The following is a 26,953-nucleotide window of genomic DNA, read 5'->3' on the forward strand; positions in this document are numbered from 1 at the left end:
GATGAGGTATTGCGCTCCTTCCCAGGCTTATCTAACGTTTTGTCGTAGCAAAAAGGCTAGGATGGCTTTGAAAAATTACATCAAGCCTTGGTTTAACCTCATTGGCTCCCTGATCCTTTACTCTACCCTAGCTTTAGCAAACGATGATCGCAGGTATCAGCAGGCCCCCAAGACAATGGGCTAGCTTCGTCCCTGCCAGATCAAATTCATTTTTGGAATGAAGCAGTCTTGTACTCCCCTTCCTCGATGTGCTAGTTAAGAAATCTGCTTGTGCATTCTCCGTTATTGTCCATTGCAAGCCTATTTCCGCCAGTCATTTATACATTGGGATTTGTATAGTTTCGTATGGTAAAAGCTTGGCCTATTTGCAATCTTGCAAATAAGGTCCTAGCCATTTGCTCGCCTTTCAAATTTGAAGTAGAAATAGAGCACATTATAGCTTTCTTGTGGGGCTTTGCCCATCCTGCTCAGATCATTACTACTTGTGTATTGTACAAACTTGTACATAGGCTGAAGAGTGCCAGTTTTGGAGCTGAAGAGTATCTGGTTGACATCAGTAACTCTGCAAAGGCAAAGTTTCTCAAAACGTTTAAACATTTTTTGAGGAAATAATTAATGCAATTACTTTGTGCAGCTATGCAAATGGTACTTTCCATTTAACAGCATGCTGCCATTGTTCCAGACAAATAAATTGTATATAAATTTCAGTGATGTTGCTAACGTTGTGCATGTGCAGTTGAATTATGGCTGCCATCTTTGTAGGGGATGATACGCAGCCAAGGACATGTGCAGCTGCCATCCTTGGGACAATGTGTTGACGTCAACCCAGGTGATGTATGTACTGTGCATTAACATAAAGTAAGCGTCAGTACTTTGAAAAATCATATTGAGCCGTAACTTCCCCCTGAGGAATCCTGTTGGTAAATTCCCAGGTAAGACCCTGCCTCTCCTAATGAATGTAAGAGGGAGAATCCTTGGCAACATGTCTATTTACAGTGTATGACTTCATTTTAGATTGGAAATTTTGCATTGCTTTAACATTGAACTAAACTGTTTAATGGGTCTCTTTGTTTTTCAGTACTGTAATTGCTAGCAATATTCTCCTTGTTGATGAAATCATGCGAGCTGGAATGTCTTCTCTGAAAGGTTGAATGAAGATGGAATTCCTTTTGTAGCTGAACAATCTTGTTCCTTCAAGTCCAGCATATCATTAACATGCCAACTGATTAAAAAATGAAAGTGTACCTAGGATTGAGGCATTGCGTTCTGTGACTATAAGATTGTGCAGACATTCTCAACAAGGCTGTTATGCCATTAGTAGTATGCAAATGTTATAAACATTTCTTGTTTATTTATGGTGAATAGATTTTGTATTCTCCTGTTCAACTAAACAGTTTGATTTCCTAATCTTTGCATTCAAATGTTCAATAAAGTGTTTGCAAATGAAATTTCTGCATCCTGGTGTGGTTTTTAATATAAAACTGATCATAAGTGACTTAGAACATAGAACATTACAGCGCAGAACAGGCCCTTCGGCCCACGATGTTGCGCCGACCAGTTAAAAAACAATGACCCACTAACCTAAACCAATCCCTTTTTGTCCATAAACCTATCCACGGATCTCTTAAATGCCCCCAAACTAGGCGCATTTACAACCGCAGCAGGCAGGGCATTCCAATCCCTCACCACCCTCTGGGTAAAGAACCTACCCCTGACATCCGTCCTATAACTACCACCCCTTAATTTAAAGCCATGCCCCCTCGTGCTAGCTTTCTCCATCCGAGGAAAAAGGCTATCACTGTCCACCCTATCTAAACCTCTAATCATCTTATATGTTTCAATAAGATCCCCTTTTCTCTCTGGATTTCAAAGAACAAAGAAAATTGCAGCACAGGAAAACGCCCTTCAACCCTCCAAGCTTACACCAACCATGCTGCCCAACTGAACTGAACCCCCTGCTCTTCTGGGGACCACATCCCTCTCTCTTTACACATCTCCTGGTACCTTTCTTCTTTTTCACATCTGGTATCTTTTGAACAAATGGTTCTTTACAACTGGTGCCATTGTGAGCCTTAATGAGTGTTGCAGGATACTAAATTGGATAGCGTCCTGACCCACCGTTCCTCTATCCCAGAAGAAGTAGTTGGCGTGATATAATTAATCACTTCTAGTTGAAATGAGCCAATTAGGTTACTGAGTTTAAGTTTATTTATTGTCACCAAGTGGGCTTACATTAACACTGCAACAAAGTTACTTTGACAATAATTTGGTTGTCTGAAAAGATGTGGCTGATCTCTGTGGTCACCTCCACTTTGTAAGGCAGGGGGAGGGGGCAACTGTCACATCCCACTGTCCAATGTAATTGTGAGTTTCATAAGGCCATAAGACATGGGATCAGAATTAGGCCACTCAGCCCATCGAGTTTGCTCTGCCATTCAATCATGGCTGATTTTTTTTTCTCTCATCCCCATTCTCCTGCCTTTTCCTCATAACCCCTGACCCCCTTATCAAGAACTTATCTGTCTTAAAGACACTGACCTGATTGCCATAGCCTCCTGTGGTAGAGTTGCACAGATTCACCACAACCTGGCTGAAGAAATTCCTCCTCATCTCTGTTCCAAAGGATCGTCCTTTCTTAGCCTGAGGTTGTGCCCTTTGCTTCTAATTTCCACTACTAGTGGAAACATTCCCTCACGTTCACTTTATCCAGGCTTCACAGTACCCTTGAAGTTTCAATAAGATTCCTTTTTTTTTCCCCACCAACCCCCCAATTCATACTTCTAAACTCCAATGATTTCAGACCCAGAGTCTTCAACCGTTACTTATACAACAAACTCTTCATTCCAGGGATCATTCTGAACTTCCTGGATCCTTTCCAAGGCTAGCACATCCTCCTTGAGACACGGGGTCTAAAACTGCTCTCGATACTCCAAATGGAGTCTGACCAGAGCACAATACAGCCTCAGAAGTACATCCCTGCTCTTGTATTTTAGCTTTCTTGACGTAAATGCTAACATTGCATTTGCCAACTGAACCTGCATGTTGACTTTAAGAATCTTGAACGATGACTCCCAAGTTCCTTTTGTTTCTGATTTCTGAAACATTTTACCAGTTAGAAAATAGTGTTTCCATTTTCCCCCTTCCCAAGTGCATAACCTCATGCTTTTCCACATTGTATTCCATCTACCTCTTTGCTCGTCCTCCTCAACACTACCTGTCCCTCTACATAGCTTTGTATGCAATGTAAACTTAGCAAGAAGTCTGATAACACCAGGTTTAAGTCCAACCAATTTATTTGATAGTAAACTCACAAGCTTTCAGGGTTTGGCCTTCATCAGGTGAACTGAGAGTTCTGGCCTCAGCATATAACTGCACAGACAATTTACAGATTATATGCTCTGTCTGAGGCCAGAACTCTCCATTCACCTGATGAAAGGCAAACCCCGAAAGCTTGTGAGCTTTGCCACTTTGTATGCTTTTTCTTTTGGGTTTAATGCTGTCCTTGACTTTGCTTGGTTTAAGCCCAACTGATTTATTTGATAGTAAGCTCGCAAGCTTTTGAGGTTCCCCTCTTTGTCAGGTGCATGAAGAGTCCAGAACTCTTCCTTCACTGATGAAGAGGGGAGCCTCGAAAGCTTGTGAGTTTACTATCAAATAAATCGGTTAGACTTAAACCTGATGTTGTCAGACTTCTTAGTGTGTTTACCCCAGTCCAACGCCGGTATCTCCACATCTTCGCTTGTCACCCATGGATGCCTTGTCCTTCCCTTAGCATGTTTCCTCCTCCTCAGAATGAATTTCTGTTGTGCCTCCCGAATACCTCTCAAACTCCTGCCATTGCTGTTTCCATTTGCTCTATGTCCATCATCAGTCACAGTAAGAAGTCTCACAACACCAGGTTAAAGTCCAACAGGTTTTTATAAAACTTTAACCTGGTGTTGTGAGATTTCTTACTGTGATTACCCCCAGACCAACGCCGGCATCTCCACTTCAGGATTACCAGCCACAGCTGAATTTAGCAGAGTAGTTTCACTCTGAAGTTACTCATTTACAATCTGATCATCCTGGGGCAGCCTGCACTCACCTGTCCGGGATACCTGTACACCCCAGCCCCGCCCCCCTACCACAGCGTCACAGCACCGGGGGGCGGGGTTTGAGGCGGCTCGGGGACTGCGCGTGCGCAGTGACAGTGGCGCCATGCTGCAGCTGATCCGGCTTTTGGCAGCGGCTTTGAGCGTCTGGCAGCGCGCCCAGGCCAGAGGTAGGGGAGGGTGGGGGAGAGGAGGGGGGTGGGGGTGGGGAAGGGGGGGTAGGGAGAGGAGGGGGAGGGGTTGGGGGTGAGGGGGGTAGGGAGGGGTTGGGGGTGAGGGGGGTAGGGAGGGGTTGGGGGTGAGGGGGGTGGGGGGGTAGGGAGGGGGAGGGGTGAAGGGGGTAGGGAGGGGGAGGGGTGAGGGGGGTAGGGTAGGGAGGGTGAGGGGGGTAGGGAGGGGGTTGGGGGTGAGAGGGGGTAGGGAGGGGTTGGGGGTGAGAGGGGGTAGGGAGGGGGAGGGGGTGAGAGGGGGTAGGGAGGGGGAGGGGGTGAGAGGGGGTAGGGAGGGGGAGGGGGTGAGAGGGGGTAGGGAGGGGGAGGGGGTGAGAGGGGGTAGGGAGGGGGAGGGGGTGAGAGGGGGTAGGGAGGGGGAGGGGGTTGGGGGTGAGAGGGGGTAGGGAGGGGGAGGGGGTTGGGGGTGAGAGGGAGGGGGTTGGGGGTGAGAGGGGGTAGGGAGGGTGAGGGGTTGGGGGTGAGGGGGGTAGGGAAGGGGGAAGGGGTTGGGGGTGAGGGGGTAGGGAGGGGGAGGGGGTTGGGGGTGAGAGGGGGTAGGGAGGGGGAGGGGGTTGGGGGTGAGAGGGGGAGGGGGTTGGGGGTGAGAGGGGTAGGGAGGGGGAGGAGGGTGGGGGGTGGGGAGGGGGAGGAGGGTGGGGGGTGGGGAGGGGGAGGAGGGTGGGGGGTGGGGAAGGGGAGGAGGGTGGGGAAGGGGAGGGGGGTGGGGGTGAGGGGGTGGAAGGGAAAAGGTGAGTTGTTTAATGAGGAAATGTTGGAGAAGCCAGGCTTGTATTGACTGGAGTTCAGAAGAGCAAGAGGCGACTTGATTGAAACGTAAGACCCTGAGGGTTATTGACGTGGTGGAGGTGGAGTGGATGTTTCCCCTTGTGGGAGAATCTAGAGTTAGGGATCACTGTTTAAAAATAAGGGGTCGCCCAGTTAATACAGATAAGGAGAGCTGTCAGTGTTGGGAGTTTGTGAAGGTCCGTTTTTCAAAAGGCAGTTGGAAGTAGGGTCTTTGAATGTTTTCAAGGCGGAGCGAGATTGTTTCTTGAGGAGCAAGAGAATGCTCGGTTATGGGAGGTGAGTGGGAGGTTATAGATAGGTCAACTGTGATCTTATTAATTGGCAGAGGAGGCGCGAACTGCTTTCCTTACTTAGTTCACAAGTAATACCCCTTATTTACTATCCCTTTCATTTCTTTTGTATCTTGTGTGTTTACCTTGTAGATGCGATGGTTGTGAAGCTGCCTGGTGGCACATTTCACATGGGCACCGTTGAAGCAGATGCTCGAGATGGAGAAGCTCCTGTCAGAAAAATAACTGTGAAACCATTTGCATTAAATCAGTACCCAGTCACCAACGCAGAATTTAGGTTAGACCAGAATGGTTGGCTTTAAAACCATTTGCTTTAAATCATTTCTAGATGAGGAATTATTGGCGTCGATCGATGCTGCAGAAACTGATGATAAATACTGTGGCCACAAGAGCCGGTCAAGGCTAGGAATCCTGTGGCAAAAAACTCATCTCCCAACTCCCCAAAGCTTGGATGGCTGCAGCTCCAACAACTCAAGGAACTCGACACTACCCAGGACAAAGCAGCTGCTTGATTGGCACCCCACCCACAAATATGTGCCCCCTCCACCACTGACGAACAGTAGCAGCAGTGTGTACCATCTACAGGATATACTCAAGCAACTCACCAAGGCTCCTTAGACAGCACCTTCCAAACATATAACCACTACCATCTAAAATGACACAACCAGCAGATACCTGGGAGCACCACCTCCTAGAGGTTTCCCTCCAAGTCATTCACCATCCTGACTCCGAAATATATCACCGTTCCTTCGGTGTTGCTGGGTCAAAATCCTGGAACTTCCTCCCTAACAGCACTGTGGTGTATATACACGTTGTGGAGATGCCGGCGTTGGACTGGGGTAAACACAGTAAGAAGTCTCACAACATCAGGTTAAAGTCCAACAGGTTTATTTGAGAGTAATCTCACAAGCTTTTGGAAACGCTGTTCCTTCGTCTGGTGTGTGGAAGGTTCTGATCAGAGAAGGGCAGATAAAGTCAGACACAGTTTACAGAATACTGATTAGAATGCAAGTCTTTACAACTAACCTGCTATTCAAATATGAATAACCTGCTATTCAAACAGCTGTAAAGACTTGCATTCTAATCAGTATTCTGTAAACTGTGTGTTTTTATATGCTTTTCTCTGATCAGAACCTTCCACACACCTGATGAAGGAACACCGTTTCTGAAAGCTTGTGGGATTACTACCAAACAAACCTGTTGAACTTTAATCGGTGTTGTGAGACTTCTTACTGTGTATATACACCTCAGGGTCTGTGATGGTTCAAGAAAGCAGCTCACCACCACCTCTGGTGGATAGTTAGGGGATGGTGGCCTGGCCAACGACGCCTGCATCCTGTAAATGAATTTAAAATGTCTGGAAGCAACTGCCCCAAACCAAATTCTGTAGCTAAAATATTTGTGTACTCAGTTCTTAAACATTAAGAGAGGAACGTACCAACCAACTCAAGAACAGCTTCTTCCCTGCTGCGGTCAGACTTTTGAATGGACTTACCTTGTACTAAGTTGATCTTTCTTTACCCCCTAGCTATGACTGTAACACTGCATTCTGCACTTTCTCATTTCCTTCTCTATGAATGGTATGTTTTATTTGCAAAGCATGCAAGAAACAATACTTTTCACTATATGCTAATACATGTGACAATAATAAATCGAACCCAATCAAACTCCTTATCCATTCCCAAATCACATTTGTAGCATTGACTTTGTGAAATCACATCCAATGAATGCTACTATTCAGAGCTTTTCTGTTTATTCCTCTTCCATTTCTGCAAAAACATTGGCTCTCATGCTAATATTACCATAATAATTAGAATGAGGATCAGTATTTCAGTCAGTTCAATCTCCTTGATGAATGAGCAACTGAACAAAAATAAAATGCTGACACACCAGCATCAGAATTGTGCTTTTTGCAAATTCCAGCTTCCCATCAGTGTTCTCCATACTGCTGAGGATTGTTGAGTCTGATAGGTGCAGATCCTGAAATGATGATTGCCCAACTCTTGTCTGTTCTTCATGTGTGAGCACAGCAGGCTCTGTTGGATAATGGGATCCAAGGCTGATCATTTCTCCCTCTCCAGGATCTGCAAGTCAAGCATGCCCCCACACTGAGAATCAGAACGGACACATTTCTGACCGCAGCTTCCCAACATGAAGAAATTGAGCTGCTCAGCAGTGTTTGTGGTTCATTTTACTGATCAGTAGCACAGCAGAATGCAAACTCACCTGTCTCATTCACTGATGAATTACACAGCAGAATTTCTGTGTCTGCTCTTGTCATTGTCACTTTCTGTTTTTTCAGAGAATTTATCAGATCACAAAAATACAAAACAGAAGCAGAGTCATTTGGCTGGAGTTTCGTATTTGAAGACTTTGTATCGGAAGAATTGAAAAGCAAAGTGACACAAAGAATTCAGGTAAAATTAGTTCTCATTACTGACATTGTGTTTCAGTATTGCACTTAGAATGAATGTTGTAGACATAAGGTTCCACAAGGTAACCTGATTTTGTATCCAGAATCTTTATGTTGATCAATATCAGGTCTCAGAGGAAATGCTTTTTTAATAAGCATCTCACAGTTAACTTCTAAACCCCCCATTAAAAACTTGTTTCCTCCCGCTGTCCAAAAATGTGCAGATTAGATGGATTGACCATGCTAAGTTGCCCTTTGATATCTCAAGATGGATTAGCCAGAGTAGAGTATGTAGGGTTATGGGGATAGAGTGAGGGAGAGGGCCTGGGTAGACACTGTCAGAGAGTCAGTGCAGACTTGATGGGCCAAATGGCCTATTCCTGTACTTTTGGGGGTTCTATGAAATTCTTTGACATCAATGAGTTTGGGTTGGGGGCGGTAGAACACGATGAGGTAGCCAAGGAGTTGTAAAAAAACATTGATGGTAAGTGCATGTGGGTACAATTATGGCAGAAATTTGTTAAATATTGTTTCGTGACAAATGTATATAAAATTTAGGAAGGGAAGAACCAGGAGGATATGTGTAAGCGATAATAGACTTAATGCTTAGCATATCCAATTAGGGCAGGATTGCATTCAGCAAACGAAACCAAGTAAAATTTTCTGGCCCTTTGTCACCTGGTGACCTTTATGTTCAATAACACTTGATAATTCTTAGAATTCTAGAAGATTTTTATTTCACAACCAATGAACCTGCTGCACCAATCCCTCTTGCCTTAAGCCTGCACAATTCTAAGCAAATACATCATTTCGTACTGACATTTGTCACTTTTATCCTATTTTCCATCTCACCTTCATTGCTTTGCAGTTTCCTTTGGTCTCTAATGTCAAAGGGAGATGGTTAGGTTCTTTGTTGTTGGAAATAATCATTGTCTGACACTAATAAAAGTTGATTTATACGTTTATTTATTCACAAATAGGCCCTCATTCACACTGGAATTAAGTTACTGTGAAAGTCCCCTAGTTGCCACACTCCAGCACCCGTTCGGGTACACTGAGGGAGAATTTAGCATGGCCAATTCACCTAACCAGCACATCTTTGGACTGTGGGAGAAAACTGGAGAACCTGGAGGAAACCCAGCCAGACACAGAGAGAACGTGTAAGCTACGCACAGACAGTGATCCAAGCCAGGAATCAAAGCCAGGTCCCTGGATCTGTGAGGCAGCAACACTAAACACTGGAATTAATGGTAACTTGCCACTTATCAGTGTTGGGTCAGTACCCTAGGACCTCCTTCTCAACAATTCTGGTGTGCTTACACCATGCTGACTATAGTGCCTCAAGAAGCTTGCTCAATGTCACCTTCTTGAGGACAGTGGTGTTGAAAATAAACTGGATGTCTAGATCCATGAAAACTAATTTAAATAGAGCCCAAATCTGATATTGCTATATACACGTGGGACTGCTTCAGTATCTGAGGAGATGTGAATGATACTGAACATTGCAATCATCAGGCTTGATCTTGCATTTGACCTTATGATGGAGGGAAGGCCATTGGTGAAGCAGCTGAAGATGGCTGGGTCAAGGACACTACCCTGAGGTACTCTTGCAGTGATGTCCTTGGACTGAGATAAATGACTTCTAGCAATCTAATGCAAAGAACCCAAATTGACCTAACCCCTGTATTCAAAGCATCCTAAAACTATTGGTCAATTTCTTCTTCTTATGTGAATATTCTTACCATTTTGTTTTATTTTTTAATTTATTTGTCCATCTCCTATGTCTGAAGGTTAATATGTAGTAATATATCTGTAACCCCCACAACTTGCCTGGACTTGCAAAATCTCACTAACTTTCCTGTCTGGAGACAATACACATCTCTTTAACCTGTGCATAATGCTCTCTCCATCACATTGTCTGTAACTTTAAGACTTGATTAGCTGTAAAGACTCACATTCCAGTCATTATTCATCTAAATTGAGTTTGTGTCTTTGTGCCCTGTTTGTGGTCAGAACTCCCACCCACCTGAAGAAGGAGCAGCCAGTTCCGAAAGCTAGTGGCGTTTGCTACAAATAAACCTGTTGGACTTTAACCTGGTGTTGTGAGACTTCTTAGTGTGAAGGGGTTAATATCCAAAGAGAAGAAGCAGAGGTGATGTGGAAATTATTTTGAATGCAGTGAATAATTAAGGGCAGGTGCACTGCCTGCTTGGCTGGTGGATACAGATTCAATAGTAACCGTCAAAGGGGAAGTGGAGAAATACATGAAGGCGACAAATGGCAGGGGTCTGGGGAAATACTGGAAGAGTGGGACTAACTGGGTTGCTGTTTGTTAGAGCCTGTGTGGAGTCAGTGGACGAAATAGCAGTGCTTGGTGATAATGATTCATTGCAATCTCAGAGGGATATAAGTTAGAAAAAGCTGGAAAATTTCAGCAGCTCTGACAGCATCTGTGGAGCGAGGATAGAGTCAGTATTACAAGTCTGGATGACTCTTTGTCAGAACTGGATGAAAGGTCATCTTGACTCAAAATGTTGGCTCTGTTCTCTCCACATATGCTGTCAGACCTGCTGAGATTTTTCAGCATTTTTCTGTTTCAAGTTCCAGCGTCTGCAGTATTTTGCTTTTATTTGTTGGAAATTAGGACTTGGGGACGGGGGGAGACCATTGATCCTGATGTAGTATCCAATAAGATCATGGCTGATCTGGTTATAGGCTCAGCTCCATTCTCCTGTCCACACTGCATAACCATTGACTCCTTTGTCTAATGAAAGTCTGTTTAAGTCATTCTGAAGTGAATTTAAAGACCTAACCTGCGTTGCCTTCTGGGGAAGAGAATTCCATACTCTAATGACCCACTGAGAGAAAATAATTCTCATTCATCTTAAACTATGATCCTGGGTTCTCGTTTTCTCCACATCTTCCTGATAGCCACCCTATCCAGTCCCTTTTAAATCTTCTATGTTTCAATAAGATCATTTTTATTCACCTAAACCTAACTGGGTAGAGACCCACAACCTTACTTCATAAGATAAACCTCTCATCACAGGACGAAGTTGAATGAACTTTCCCAGAACAACTTCCCAAAACACCAGAGAGAGACACTCCAGACAAAGCCATCCACCAACAGTAGATTTTCCACTCCAGGAAGGCCAGGAAACTTGTTTTCAGCTAACAGCAGAATTTCTGTAACAAGCAAAAGAGAAACACTTTGTTTCAGTTTGATGTCTACTCTCTTGTAAACTAAAACTGCTGCCAGTAACCAAATTAAAAGTGAAACCTTGAATTCAGTATCAAAGAAATAAAACGGTCCAAAACACACGACCTGCCAACCAATGTTCAACCTAACAACGCAGGGTCATTAAACAATCCCAGAAAGTATTCGAGACCCAGAGGAAAAAATAAACAAAAGCCCATTTAAGCAATTGAAGGAGCAATAAAAGGATTTCCAGCAGCCGGCCGGTGCCATAATGAAAAAAAATTAAAGCTATGATAGTTGCAGAGAACATGATTTAAAAAAAAACATTTCTTACAGACACGCTAACACCACAACAGGCACAAAGTAACTTTAGTTTCCTCATTCTCCATTATAAATCCTTCTGTCCCCACCTGCAATACAGATGGAATATAGACAAATAGATAAGGGGCAGATGGAATTTAACTCTGAAAAATGTGAGGTGATGCACTTTGGAAGGAGTAACTTGACAATAAGTGATAGGACACTTGGAAATTCTGTGGAACAAAGGGACCTTAGTGTGTTTGTCCTCAGATCTCCAAAAGTGGAAGGTGGTGAAAAGGGCAAATGGAAAGGTGCATTGAATCAATTGAGGCACAGATTACACAAGCTGGGAAGTCACTTAGGAGTTGTATAGAACTTCGGTGAGGTCACAGCTAGAGTACTGTGTGCAGTTCTGGCCACCGCATTATAGGAAGGATTGCACTGGAGGGAGTGCAAAGTGGATTGACCAGGGTGCTGCCTGTGATGGAACATTTAAGCCATGAAGAGAGGCTGGATAGGCTTGGCTTGTTTTCATTGGAGCAGAGAAGACTGAAGTTGTGGGGGGGTGGGGGACCTGATTGAGGTGTACAAGATTATGAGAGACATGGACAGAGTGGATAAGGAGCAGTTGTTCCCCTTTGTCAAAGGGTCAGTTACAAGGGGACATAGGTTCAAGATGAGGGGCAGGAGGTTTAGGGGGGTGTGAGGAAAACCTTTTTTACCCAGAGGACGGTGATGGTCTGGAATGCACTGCCTGAGAGGGTGGTAGTGGTGGGTTGCCTCACTTCCTTTAAAAAATACCTTGATGAGCACTCGACACATAGAAACTAGAAGCAGGAGTATACCATTCAGCCCTTGCCCCGCCATTCATTTTGATCATGGCTGATCATCAAATTCAATATCCTGATTCCCCCCTTCCCCACATATCCCTTGATCCCTTCAGCACCAAGAGCTATATCTAATCTCTTCTTGAAGTCAGACAACATTTTAGCCTCAACGACTTTCTGTGGTAACGAATTCCACACATTCCCCACCCTCTGGGTGAAGGAATTTCTCCTCAGTTCTAAAAGATTTACTCCTTAGCCTCAAACTATGACCCTTAGTTCAGGACTCCCCCACCATTGGGAACATTTTTCCTGAATCTGTCTAACCCTGCCTAATCCTGTTAGAATTTTATAAGTTTCTATGAGATCCCCTCTCACTCTTCTGAACTCCAGTGAAGATAATCCTAACTGCCTTAGTCTCTCCTCATATGACAGACCTGTCATTGTCAGGAATCAGCCTGGTAAACCTTCCCCATAGTTCCTCTATGACAAGGACATCCTTCCTCAGATAAGTACACTAAAACTGCACACGATACTCCAGGTTGTAGCCTCACCAACGTCCTATACAATTACAGCAAAACACCTGTAATTGGTGAGGCCACACTTGGAATATTGTGTGCAGTTTTGGTTTCCTTATCTGAGGAATGCTGTCCTTGCTCTACTCAAATCCTCTGACTACGAAGACCAACATAAACCATTTGCCTTCTTTACTGCCTGCTATACCTGCATGCTTACTTCCAGCAACTGATGCATGTGAATGTCGTAACAGTCAGGGCTGTGGGCCAAGATGGGATTAGGTGAGAGTTCAGATGTTTCTAATGTATTGGCGCAGACCCAATGGGCCCAAGCACCTCTTCTGCACTGTATGATTCTGTCTAATGTTTGCACAGAGCTCTAATTTCCTACTTTATACCGTAGCCAACATTAACACTACAGTTTGGTGGCCTGTAAACAACTCCCATCAGTATTTACTGTATACCCAACTCTGGTCAGTATTTGCTGTATACACAACTCCCATCAGTGTTTGCTGTATAAACATCTGTCTGTGTATGCTGTATACTCAACTCCCATCAGTATTTGCTGTATACACAACTCCCGTCAGTGTTGCTGTATACACAACTCCCGTCAGTGTTGCTGTATATATAACTTCCGTTAGTATTTGCTGTATACACTACTCCCATCAGTGTTTGTAGTCTGTATTATTTTTGCCGCAAAAACTACTGCTTCTATACTGAGTCCTTATTACTTTATGACTGTAATCCAATGTTTAAGAGCATACACTAGATCCTACTGAAGTTTTTGCTTGTACGGACTCATTTTTCTCTAATTTTTTATTTGTAATGTTTTTAGAAGTTAAAAATATCCACAAATTTTGCTAATGCTGACTAATGTAGTGAAAAGTAGAATGTTATGTATTGTACATGGTAACATTATTTGGAAGAATGACGTGCTGACATTTTGCTGTTCCAGTCTGCTCCTTGGTGGCTACCGATTGAAAGAGCATTTTGGAGACAGGTGAGTCTTGTAGAATGAAAGGCTCGTTTTTCTCTGTAGTTTGTTTCATAGCTATATACTTCGTTGAGGAAAAGTAAAATGCGTGGAACGAATATTTTGATGAAGGACGTTTAAGAGAGAGTAACTTCTGTTCCACCTTGTAACAACTGAGTTATCGACATTAGTGTCAGTCTTGTCGATTTTCAAGTTGTCGATGTGAATGTACAAAAGAGGCCTGTCCATAGAAATTCATTCCAAAGCCTTCATTTCAAAGCAAAATGATTGATTCTCCTTTGACAAACCTATTGGGGTAAAGCACAAAGGAATTTTAAGGTCCAAAGTACTGTTTCCTGGCGGATATTGGAAATGAAATGTAAGTTATATATTCTTCCTGGATTGTGGAGACTTGTTAAAAACCCACATATCTGAAATTGTTTACCATATATCTGAAATCTTAACGTTAATATGTTGTCTCACAGTCAAACCATCAGCTTTGATGCTTAATTAACCATAAGTTTCTGATCATTTGGCACATTTTTCATCACCATCAACGTGCAACATCTGGAATGGGGGAAACAAGGTGTATGGAAGAGGGAGGGCACAAACTGACACAGAAAACCGAGGGAGAGGAGCACAGACAGAAAACCGAGGGGGTGGGGGTCACACTGACAGAGAAACCCGAGGGGGAGGGTGGGACACGGATCCAGAAATCTAAGGGGAAGTGGGGACACTGACACAGGAACCTGAGGCGGGGGGACATGGAGACAGAAACCCGTGGGAGAGCGATGGACATTGAGACAGTATCCCGAGTGGGTAGGGCGAGACGGACACGGAGAACCAAGGGGGAGGGGGGGCACATAGTGACAGTGAGACCCAAGGGGGAGCAGGGGGGTCACTGGCACAGAAGCCTGAGGGGGAAGACTCACTGACACAGAAACCCGAGGGGGAGGGGCTCACACTGAGAGAGAAACCTGAGGGGGAGGGAGGGCACGGACCCTGAAATCTGCCACCAAAGCTGCCACCAACCCAATTCCAGCATACTTTTCAATGGGTGACCTCGACTAACTCCCTGTTTGGGGCCTGACCCTGACCTGACTGAACAACGTGCCCCTTCCGGTGCTAAATGACCAGTCTTCTTGCTAGGCAACCCTGACTTAGCTAGTGATACTTGATTCAGTGTGCAGAAACGGTGTGGGAAATCTACCAAACACTTCCCATTTCACCTTCCTCACCCCACCAGAAACCTTAAAATCCACTCCTGTGTTACAAATGAAGGATATTTAATGGGTAAGAGTAGAAAATGTCAAAGGCTGCCTTCCCATCTCACATTCTGATGATTGTACATGGAATTGTTGGAGACTGAGGCCTCAAAATAGCTATTGGGTCTCAGGGTCTCAGTCTTGCAGTGGGCCTCACTGCCCTTGGCTCTGGAACATGAATTGGGTGTTGAATGTGAAAGACACGAGCAGGATCCAGACATAAAAATAGTCCCAATGCTCGTGACAATGTTCAGCCTATTATATCTTCTTAAGTATTGCCTTCCAGAGGAAATGAATTTTGAGATTGACAGCACTCTATCCACTGAACTGATCTGAATCAAGCAGTTGGTGGAAGTCATGTAGAGCAAGTGTTGGTCTCACACATTGTTTGCTCCTGTCACCCATGATGAGTGAGAGTATTTTGGACACTTGTTGCAGGAAGGGTGAGTTGAGAATAGATGCAGCTCTGGCAGGAACCTGTTCCATCAGATATTGCCAACTACCCAAGGAAGGGAATGGATCGAACCTCAGGTTTCTCTGCGTCCTTGATCAACCCAGCTTCTCTGCCTCTGTGCGTTCACTCTATTCTGGTTATTCTTCATTAAGAATTGATTGGTTTAGGTTTTGAACTCGCATCAATAACCAACGATAACACAATGGTGATTTTGGGAAGGTGGAGTTGGACATGATTTTTTTAATATTTAGCCAATTGTATGATTTTACTTTAAGTTCGGAAATTGTATGCATAATTTACAACCAAACCACTTAATAATCAGACTATTTAATAATCACTTTAAGCCAGCAGGCCCTGGCTCTGGAATTAAAGAGAAACTGCAGTACCCTGTGGTGCAGGTGAGCTGGGCTGACGCCAAAGCCTTTTGTAAGTGGAAAGGGATGCGATTGCCCACTGAGGAAGAATGGGAGTTTGCTGCTCGAGGAGGTCTTGAAGGTATGATTACACACCACTGATATCAGAATTTCACTTCTTGATACAGCTGCTCATCCTTTCTCCAGGTACATCAGTGATCCAATAGATTCATCAAGCACGATTTCCCTTTTGTAAATCCATGCTGACTTTGTCTGATTATACCACTGCCTCCCAAATGCCGAGTTATGAAATCTTTGACAATAGACTCCACCAATACCCCCAGTACCGACGTTAGACTCACTGGTCTGTAGTTCCCCATTTTCTTTCTACTTTACTTTTTGAATAGTGGGCTTACATTATCTGCCTCCTAATCTGTAGGAACTATTCCAGAGTCCAGAGAATTTTGGAAAATAATCACCAATGGATCTGCTATTTCCAGGATCACTTCCTTAAGTGCTCTGGGATGTAGATGATCAGGATCTGGAGATTTATCCACCTTCAATCCGATCAGTTTGCCCAAAACCATGTTTCTACTGTTAGCGGGAGAGAATCTCAAATAAATCACTCAATGCTCAGGGTTGGTCCTTGCATCAAACGGTTTAGTTTTGCTGGTGGGGAGATGGCTTCTGTTAAAACCCAGTGCCTCTTTCCCCGATGAACAAAGGAAAAACATCCTACATTTTTCAAACATCTGCATATAGCCCATCCCAGTTGGACCTTGTTCAATAATATTGATTACAGATTACATACATTAGTCTCCTATGCAATGAAAAGGGTGGGCTTGTGCATGGTCATGGACACAATTCTCATCTGGTACCTTATTAATGTTATCTTTTCTCTCATTTTGAATCCTTGAGCTTACAACCCTGTGGGCCTGGGAGACTGCTCCAGCCTAGCTACCCATGAATGAATTTACTCCCTTAAATAACAGGCATATAATTAAACTTGTTTTCGTGTATCCAAAAACAGATGAGATTAGCAGCTTTACATAGAACATAGAACACTACAGCACAAACAGGCCCTTCGGCCCCCAAGTTGCGCCGATCACATCATCACCTACCAACCTACAGACCTATCTATAACCCTCAATCTCATTAACCCCCATATACTCATCCAGAAGTCTTTTAAAAGACCCCAGCGAGTTCGCCTCCACCACCACTGACAGCAGCCGATTCCATTCACTCACCACCCTCTGAGTGAAAAACTTACCCCTAACATCACTTCTGAACCTCCCTCCCCGCACCTTAAATCTGTGTCCTCTCGTAGCGACCATTTCAAACCGGGGAAATAGCCTCTGAGAGTCCACCCTATCTATTCCTCTCAACATTTTGTAAACTTCTATCAGGTCGCCTCTCAACCTTCGTCTCTCCAGGGAAAAGAGTCCCAGCTCCCTCAACCTAACTTCATAAGGCATGCCTCCCAGTCCAGGCAACATCCTTGTAAATCTCCTCTGCACTCTTTCAATAGCTTCTACATCCTTCCTATAGTGAGGCGACCAGAACTGCGCACAATACTCCAAATGAGGCCTGACAAGGGTCTTATAAAGTTCCAGCATTACCTCCCGACTCCTAAACTCAATCCCTCGATTAATGAAGGCCAGTACACCATACGCCTTCTTGACCACCTCCTCCACCTGCGAGGCCGATTTAAGAGTCCTGTGGACCCGGACCCCAAGATCCTTCTGCTCCTCAACACTACTCAGACTTCTGCCCTTGATAGTGTACCTGCTGTTCCCTGCTGTTGTACACAAGCTTATGATTTTTCCCAGCTAATTGTGTTCAGGAATGTGGCCAACCCAGCTAGTATCCATTTTGTGCCTTTTAATATTATATACTTCTGTCTGACATGGTGGAGTTTACATGCATGCCTTCTGTGATTGTATAACAATAAATTCATACGTATTTTATACTATTTATTGCTATACAGGTGCGTATGAATATAAAATGTTATACAGGCACCTAAACCAGTGATATTATTCCCTCTAAACCTGTTCTTTAAATTTCCCTTCAGCATTACTAATGCGTATTTCCTTCATCTCCTCACCAAAACATGGTTCTCTCAGCACATGATTCATGTCTTCCTCTGTGAAGACTGAAGCAAGATACAAATTTAATTCCTCAGCCGTTTCTTTTTACCCTGTTATGAATTTTCCCGTTTCTGACTGTTTTTCTATGAAGCTGTTTGGCAGAGCCGCCAGTCTGTGTAACTGTTTATTCTCCACATGAGCAGCTGCACAAATCCCAACTGTTAATCCATTTCCACATTGCTTTATCCCTCCTTTTCCTTCAACATTGTGGATTGTTTGGTGCAATAAAAGTGTGAGGAGCAGAAAAGGGGTTTCTGTTAATTTTGCTGTTTAATACAGAGCATTTTTTCTGCTTTCAGGTAGAACATATCCATGGGGCAACAAGTTTCAGTCAAATCGCACAAATCTCTGGCAGGTAATGTACTTTAAACAGTTTGATTATAGTTGGGTTATAGCAAGTGTATTCTACGACCTGCAGCATGTTAAAGTTAATGATAGACTACCTGCCTCTCCTGAAGTTGTAACTCCTGCTGAGGTCACAGCAGCCTCTAGTATCTCAGGTAAGCTGCTATTTGACATATGACGGTTGGGGTGATGAGTGTATTTGATTGCAGAGAGGAGCCCCGCTGACACAAATCCCTGTGCAAGCAACGGGTTCTTGGATAATCTCCAGGAGTGTGAACTCTGACTGATTGTTTTGCTCTCCAGTTAAGAATGACACCAGTCGTAGCACCCAGAAGTTAACCGTGTACAGACTGGAATCTTCAGCAAGTTGTGCATTCTCACTGAGTTTCTAAGAAAGTTTGAATAGTTGCAGGGTAGTACAGAGTTTGAATATTGCTGAAAAAAAGACATGTTGTTGAACAAAGAACAACACAGCACAGGAAACAAGCCCTTCGACCCAACAAGCCCGCGCCGCCATTTTAACATTGTGAGTTCCCCCTTCTACCTATGACCTTTGTCTACGCCTATTGGACTCCACAGTAAAGGAACCATAACCGGATTGAGGGACGAATAATTTAGGGACAATTTGTTAACACCAGTCAGCCTAAGAGCACGTTTTTGGGGTGTGGGAGAAACCGGAGCTCCCGGAGAAAACCCACACAAGCACGGGGAGAATGCGCAAACTCCCACAGACACCGGCCCAAATCCATGTATCTGCACAGCAATCAGTGATAGTCACTGAGCTGTCGTGTTGCAGCTTTTCATCTTGTACTCATCAGGACAGATTCAGGTACCAAATTTCAAGGAGAACAAAAATTTATGCTGCATGCAAAAAGGGATACTGATTGGTCAGCAAGTTGGCTCTGATCAGTCAGGCTGCTCTGCAAGGGAAAGGCAGTGCTGAAATTGCACTTTATGAATAAACAAAAACCTGGGAGACAATAGCTCCCTGTGCAGTCACCGTGGCATCAAAACTTTCCTACTTTGAGGAGTGTCAACCTTTTAAGTCTCTCCTCTCTATCTGTTCTTATCCTATCCAGTTTCTCTACTACCTCCTCGTCAGCATCTGTAGTGAAGACAGACACAGAGTGCTCAGTTACTACTTCAGCTCAGCCTTCTGCCTTCTAAAGATTTCTTTTTCAGTCTCTTCCTTCCCATTCTGACTACCTTTTCACTATTTATATGTTTATAACATGTTACCCACTAATCTTTTCTCATTGTGTTGTGTCTTGATATGTCTTTCACAGGGAAAATTTCCAGATCAAGACACAGCAGAAGATGGTTATCATGGTGTGTCTCCTGTAAATGCATTTCAGCCACAGAATAACTATGGTAAGAATCTACCAGGATGGCCTATGCAGCTTCAGTGCTGTGCTATCAATATCAATCACCTTAAAAAGAAAATTGGAACAAAAACAGTTGCTTCCAACAAGTCATTGATCTCCCCCACTGTGGCTAGTTGCTTGTTTTATCTATTTCATTGTTTTCTTCCCTTCTGACTATCTCTCCCCTCCCCGATCATGAGACATTTTCTAAATGAATTGCTGCAAGGGGTCATCAGGACTGGAAACGTCAGCTCTTTTCTCTCCTTACAGATGCTGCCAGACCTGCTGAGATTTTCCAGTGTTTTTTTCTTTTGATTATTGCTGCAAATACATTGTTTCTGGACAGGTTTATGACGTAGTTCCACACTGCTCCAAGAGGGTAACATCCCTGAGGTTACATTCAATATTTTCATTAGAAAGTGAGATCACACAGTTTTGAATTGTATTTTTGCCAAAGGTAACATTGATCTCACTCGAAAATATTTGTGTGTCTATGATCTTTTGTGGCGGATTCATTGAAATATAAATAACTGAGTTTGAACTTGTTATTTGCGCTGAAGATATGGTTTGGTTGTGCTGTCTGCTCAGGCCTCTATGACATGCTGGGAAATGTATGGGAATGGACGGATTCGGAATACACTCCAGCAGACCTCCCTGTAAAGACTAACGCCCAGAAAATGTATGTCCTGCGTGGATCCTCCTGGATCGACAGTATAGATGGTTCGTTCAATCATAAAGCACGGGTCACCAGCAGGTAAAACTCCATACTCAGGACGGTTTTCTGTTCCATTTATTTACTTTTTAAAAATTTGTTTTACCCTCTTTTTCCATGCCAACTAATATAATGGTAGAAAAGTAATTGCACAGGAAGTCTGTACCAACTCCCTGCGCGAGGCTCGTATCAACCTTTTCTTATTCAATTTATACAAATGACAGAATTCTGTCATCCGAGAAAACAGCCCCGTAAATCTTTCTCCAACCGCCAACCTGGCAATGGGGGACGGGGCGGTGCACTGGGGGGCTGGGGCGGTGCACCGGGGGGCTGGGGCGATGCACTAGGGGTCGGGGCGGGGCACTGAGGGACTGGGGAGGTCGGGGCGGTGCACTGAGGGGTTGGGGCGGTGCACTGGAGGGTGGGGGGGGTCACCGGGAGGGGTCGGGGCGGTGCACCGGGGGGCTGGGGGGGTCACTGGGGGGTCGGGGCGGTGCAGCGGTGGGGGGGGGGTCACTGGGGGGTCGGGGCGGTGCAGCGGTGGGGGGGGGTCACTGGGGGGTCGGGGCGGTGCACCGGGGGGGTCAGGGCGGTGCACCGGGGGGCTGGGGGGGTCACTGGGGGGTCAAGGCGGTGCAGCGGTGGGGGGGGGGTCACTGGGGGGTCGGGGCGGTGCACCGGGGGAGTCGGGGCGGTGCACCGGGGGGGTCGGGGCGGTGCACTGGGGGGCTGGGTCTAACCAGGCCAGGGCACTGGAAACGAGATGGAAATGGTCGGATCAGGAAAGGAACACCAGCAACAAGGTGAACATAGGTGGAGCCACAGAAAGCTGGTTATGCAGAGGCCCTCTGCAGTCCAAAAGCTCCTGATCGAATCACAGAATCTCTATAGTGCAGAAAGATGCCATTCAGCCATCGGGTCTGTACCGATTCTCCAACTCAGCATCGCACCCAGGCCCTGTCCACATAACCCCACTTACCATTCTAATCCTCCTAACCAGCTACCTTCTCATTCTTGTAGTTGCCAGTGACAGGCTCAATTATGAATCTATGAAGAGGGATAGAAATAGTGTGTCATTGGAGGAGCAGTCCCTCTCACTCAGCCGACTTACTGGCATTTTCAACAATTGCTTCTTGGCCCACGTAGCAGGCTGCAATCCATGGGTAGGATTAGCCTGTTGTAGATGGTACTCAGTGCTGCCATTGGGCCCTGGTGATGGAGGGAATTAATGTTTAAGATGGTTGATTAGGTAGCCAGCTAGGCTGCTTTGCCCCAGATGCTGTCACCCTTTTGAATGTGTTGGAACTGCACTCACCAGAGCAAGAGGAGAGGATTCCATCACACTCCATATGGCATGGTCATTCTGCCCATTGATCCATACTGACTCATTGTGGAGTAATCATTCCAATTCTTCCTGCTCTGTCATTGTAGTTCTACAGGTTTATCCCCCTCACTCCCTTCCATTTTGTCTTTGAAGCGATTTATTGTCTCTGCTTCCACCACCTCATAAACAGTGAGTTTCAATTTGTTAGCACAGTGTTAAAAAAAATTCTTTTGCAAATCTCCCTGTGTCTCCTAACACTTGTATCACCAACAAATGGAGACATAAAGAAGAAAGAACAACACAGCACAGGGAACAGGCCCTTCGGCCCAACGAGCCCACACTGCCATTTTAACATTGTGAGTGCCCTCTTCTCCCTATGACCTTTGTCTATGCCTGTTGGACTCCACAATAAAGGAATTATAACCAGATTGAGGGACGCCTAATTTAGGGACAATTTGTTAACACCAATCAGCCTAAGAGCACGTTTTTTGGGGCGTGGGAGAAAACCGGAGCACCCGGAGAAAACCCACGCAAGCATGGGGAGAATGTGCCAAACTCCCGCAGACACCGATCCAAGTCGGAGGTCCGACCCAGGTCCATGTATCTGCACAGCATATTTTCCTTTTTCTCCTATATCTAAATCTGTCATAACCTTAGGGGCAGTACGGTGGCTAGCACTGCTGCCTCACAGCGCCAGGGACTCGGGTTCGATTCCCGGCTTGGGCCACTGTCTGTGTGGAATTTGCACGTTCCCCCCATGTCTGCACGTGTTTCCTCTGAGTGCACCGGTTTCCCCTCTCAGTCTGAAAGACATGCTGGTTAGGTGCATTGACCTGAACAGACATAGTAACTTCATTGCAGTGTAAATGTAAGCCTTACTTGTGATTAATAAATAAACTTTATATCTCAATCTGGTCACCCTTCATTTCCTTTTGCTCCAAAGAAAGCAACCCCAGCTTCACCAACCTAACCTTGGAGCTAACATCACTCATCCCTCAAGTGTTCTGGTAAATCTGCTCTGTACCTTTTCAAAGGCCCTCACATCCTTCCTAAAGTGTGGTGACCAGAATTGGGCACAGTACTCCAGTTATAGCAGAGCTTCATAACAGTTCAATGTAACATCCCTGCTTTTATTTTCAATGATCTGGATTTTCAGTTGCCAGCACAAATGTGAGTATGATTTCAAAATCAGGTTCTTGGAAGGTGGCCCTTGATCTTAAACATAAGAACATAAGAAATAGGAGCAGGAGTAGGCCATCTAGCCCTTCGAGCCTGCCCCGCCATTCAATAAGATCATGGCTGATCTGAAGTGAATCAGTTCCACTTTCCCGCTTTCTCCTCATAACCCTTAATTCCCCTGTCTATCAGAAACCTATCTACCCGTGACTTAAATATATTTAGCAAGGCAGCCTCCACCACTTCAACGGGCAGAGAATTCCAGAGATTCACCACCCTTTGAGTGAAGAAGTTCCTCCTCAACTCTGCTGTCCTTTCTAAGCGGCAAGAAGAAAGGTTGCCTGCAAACCTGGTGTGTACTCAGTGGGGAGCCATCAGGGCTAATGGAGGCACTGGTCAACTCACATAAAAGGTGGAATATCACACTCAACCAGCGGCACAGAGTTGCCATTTCTGGCGCAGTAAGTTTGGAGTGTGGAGAGGAACTTTACATTGCTGACATGACCTATGAAGCAGAGCTTTACAGAAGATGCCCTGGCCGGAGGAGCATACCACTGTCCTAACTGCCCTGTCACAGTTCAAAGGGTAACTGAATCTCAACTCGGCTTTCCCTTGCTTGTGGTCAGAGCCAACCATAACTCCAGTCAGTTTAAAATCTTTATTGAGTTTTATTTAATTTTCTAAATGACACATGAAGTATATATTTTGTAGAGTGAGGTCTTAGCCCCGTGACATAAATTTGTTAGGGATTCACTGTTTCAACATTGTTAAACATAGAACATTACAGTGCAGAACAGGCCCTTCGGCCCACGATGTTGCGCCGACCAGTTAAAAAGCAATGACCCTCTAACCTAAACCAAACCCTTTCCATCCATAAACCTATCCACAGATCTCTTAAACGCCCCCAAACTAGGCGCATTTACAACTGCAGCAGGCAGGGCATTCCAATCCCTCACCACCCTCTGGGTAAAGAACCTACCCCTGACATCCGTCCTATAACTACCACCCCTTAATTTAAAGCTATGCCCCCTCGTGCTAGCTTTCTCCATCCGAGGAAAAAGACTATCACTGTCCACCCTATCTAAACCTCTAATCATCTTATATGTTTCAATAAGATCCCCTCTTAGCCGCCTTCTTTCTAACGAAAACAACCCCAAATCCCTCAGTCTCTCCTCATAGGACCTCCCCTCCATACCAGGCAACATCCTGGTAAACCTCCTCTGCACCGTCTCCAATGCCTCCACATCCTTCCTATAATGTGGGGACCAGAACTGCACACAATACTCCACAGTTGCAACATGATGCTGCGGCTCCTAAATTCAATTCCCCTACCAATAAATGCCAAGACACTGTATGCCTTCCTAACAACCCTATCTACTTGATTCCCAACTTTCAGGGATCTATGTACACATACACCTAGATCCCTCTGTTCACCCACACTATTCAGAGTCCTACCGTTAGCCCTATACTCGACACATGGCAGCCAGTTTGGAGATAGCAAGATTTGACAGATACCAACACCTAATTGGTTAAATGGCTTTGAACTCTCAACCATCTGACTCAGGCAAGACTGTTAACACCAATGCCTGGCATTGAACTTGTTGCCAGTTTTTTCCCACCACCTCTTCATTAGTTTCCCAGACAACTTCCTGCCCCTGACAGCGGATGTCTCATCTTAGAATAGAATAGAATCCCTACAGCGCAGAAGGAGGCCATCGAGTCTGCACCAACCACAATACCATCCAGGCCTATCCCCATGCTAGTCCCCCTGACACTAAGGGGCAATTTTAGCATGGCCGGTCCACGTTACGCATACATCTTTAGACTGTGGGAGGAAACCGGAGCAGACGGAGGAAACCCACGCAGATACAGGGAGAATGTGCAAACTCCACACAGTATCCGAAGCCGGGAATCGAACCCGGGTCCCTGGCGCTGTGAGTTAGCAGTACTAACCACTGTACCACCATGCCGTCCTCCTTCTCCACTGGCTGCACCTCGGCCTCCATACCAGCAGCTGAGGATGTTGTCAGTTGTCTCACAGCTTCAACATCCTCAGTGTCAATTAGCATAACAATTCTTGCAGCCAGATATACCACCCCTTTAAGAGGTACACACTGCCTTTAAATAGCGACATATCCTCCCAACACCAAGGTCTCCCTAGGTGGGGTGCAGCCAGTGATCAATGTTGGCAGCAATAAGTAAACGACGTGGATTTGAGGTGTTAGCTCTGCTGGTCTTTCTCTGCACGTGTAGTAGCTGTCAGGTATCTTTCAGGACTTGTTTCATATCTAACCAAGCACACATTGCAAAAACTAGCGACACCTAACGAGAACATTCTAAAGGGAACATTGATGTACAGTTTAATTAACAGGCGCGGTTTAACCACATTCATCAGCTGAGTCGTGCTCGCTGACCCAAACTGCAAATAAATTACATCAAACATTAAAAATAAAGCAAAGTAGCAGAGAGCTAATTTGCTGTGCTTTTCTCTAGGATGGGAAACACTCCAGACTCAGCTTCTGATAACCTGGGATTTCGATGTGCTACAAGCAAAATTCCATCTCAGCAGAAACAAAAAGGAAAACTGAAAACGGAACTCTAAAAAACTCTTCAGAAATGGTACGTGTTTTGAAGAATATACAGGAAGAGCGATGGGCTGGAATGATTAAACAGTGCACAATTCAATTATGTTTCTACAAACGGGCGTTACCCTTTTCATAATGTTATAAAGCAGATTAAAATTGAAAATTATTTCACAGAAGGGATTTAATGCATTCAAGTTTCTAAATGTTTTAATATCTGGGGGAAAATTATATTAAATAGAGATTAAATTTTAAGTTGTTCAGTGGATGGAAGCGTCCTGGTTCAGGGCTCCGTAAGCCGGGGGACGTAGATCTGGGTTAAAGGTTTAAAGACAATTTGAGAGGAAAACACTTTAGTCAGAGAGTGATGGAGATTTGGAACTCTCTGCTGGCAACAGTGGCAGAACAGAAAGAAATCCCACAACGCCAGCTTGAAGTCCAACAAGTTTATTTGTAGCAAATGCCCCAAGCTTTTGGAATAGGCTGTCCCTTCGTCGGTTGGCTGGGAGTTCCAGAACTGTTCTGAAAGCTTGGGGCATTTGCTACAAATAAACTTGTTGGACTTTAAACTGGTGTTGTGGCATTTCTTTCTGTTTTAACGCAGTCCAACGCCGGCATCTCCACACACAGTGGTAGAGACAGAAACCTTAACGTTTAAATAATACTTGAGTACTTGATAATCCACTCAAAATGCGATAACTCAAGAAATAGGAGAGGACTGAAGGGTTGCAAATATGGTAGCGTTGTTTAAAAAGGGTACAAAGGAAATGCCAAACAATTATAGGCTGGTTAGTCTTATTTCAATAGTAGGAAATTGTTAGAATCAATCCTGAGAGAGCGGATAAAATATCACTTAGAAAGGCATGGACTGATCAGGGATAGTCAGCACGGCTTCGTTAGGGAAGGTCACTGCCTGGGAGGGTGGTAGAGGCGGGATGCCTCACATCCTTTAAAAAGTACCTGGATGAGTACTTAGTAAAAAGTCTGACAACAACAGACTTTTTACTGTGTTTACCCCAGTCCAACGCCGGCACATCCACATCATGAGTACTTGGTAAGCCATAACATTCAAAGCTATGGGCCAAGTGCTGGCAAATGGGATTAGGTGGGCAGGTCAGAGCCTTTCATGCGCGGTGCGGACTTGATGGGCCGAAGGGCCTTGACTGCACTGTAGTATTCTGTGTTGCCTTACAAATTTGATCAGGTTCTTTAAGGAAGTGACAAGGAGGATTGACGAGGGTAGTGCAGTGGATGTTGTGTACATGCGTTTTAGTAAGGCGTTTGACAAGGTCCCACATGGCAGACTGGGCAAAAAAGTAAAAGCCCATGGAATACAGGATAATGTGATGAATTGGATCCAATGTTGGCTTAGTAACAGTAAACAAAGGGCAATGGTCAGTGGCTGCCCTCGTGAATGGAAAGCTGTTTCATGTGGTGTTCCACAGGGCTCTGTGTATTCAATGAATGCCTGACACTAGGAAGTTCTCAGGAACAAGAGACCTTAGCGTTTTTGACCATTAGTTTCTGAAGGTGGAAGGGCATGTTAGTGGGGAGGCGAAAAAGGCATGTGGGACACTTGCCTTTATCGTTCGAGGCACAGAATACAA

The 26,953-nt window shown here is 44.9% G+C and overlaps 2 protein-coding genes across 3 annotated transcripts in view; both read left to right on the forward strand.

The window, feature by feature from the left end:
- cct6a (chaperonin containing TCP1, subunit 6A (zeta 1)) overlaps positions 1 to 1,448 on the forward strand; it is a 30,713-nt gene extending 29,265 nt beyond the window's left edge. Inside the window, exon 14 of the mRNA XM_080210438.1 lies at positions 1,079 to 1,448. Coding sequence (XP_080066564.1) covers positions 1,079 to 1,151 — 73 coding nt within the window. The 3' untranslated portion in view covers positions 1,152 to 1,448. The remainder of the gene's footprint in view (positions 1 to 1,078) is intronic.
- Positions 1,449 to 4,164: 2,716 nt separating this feature from the next.
- Positions 4,165 to 25,517, forward strand: sumf2 (sulfatase modifying factor 2). 2 transcript variants are annotated; one of them, XM_080210805.1, is made up of 9 exons: positions 4,165 to 4,261; positions 5,533 to 5,677; positions 7,703 to 7,817; positions 13,607 to 13,651; positions 15,688 to 15,838; positions 18,143 to 18,198; positions 19,475 to 19,559; positions 20,141 to 20,306; positions 25,258 to 25,517. In XM_080210805.1, exons 1-9 carry the CDS (start codon positions 4,198 to 4,200, stop codon positions 25,364 to 25,366), a joined length of 936 nt encoding a protein of 311 aa, XP_080066931.1. In that variant the 5' UTR covers positions 4,165 to 4,197; the 3' UTR covers positions 25,367 to 25,517. The 2 variants fall into 2 exon arrangements, with proteins under 2 accessions (XP_080066931.1, XP_080066932.1); XM_080210806.1 differs by lacking the exon at positions 4,165 to 4,261 and adding an exon at positions 5,053 to 5,137.
- The last annotated feature ends 1,436 nt before the right edge of the window (positions 25,518 to 26,953 follow it).

This window comes from Carcharhinus amblyrhynchos, chromosome 23 (genome assembly GCF_965287045.1).
Source record: "Carcharhinus amblyrhynchos chromosome 23, sCarAmb.v2.hapA, whole genome shotgun sequence".
NCBI lineage: Eukaryota > Metazoa > Chordata > Chondrichthyes > Carcharhiniformes > Carcharhinidae > Carcharhinus > Carcharhinus amblyrhynchos.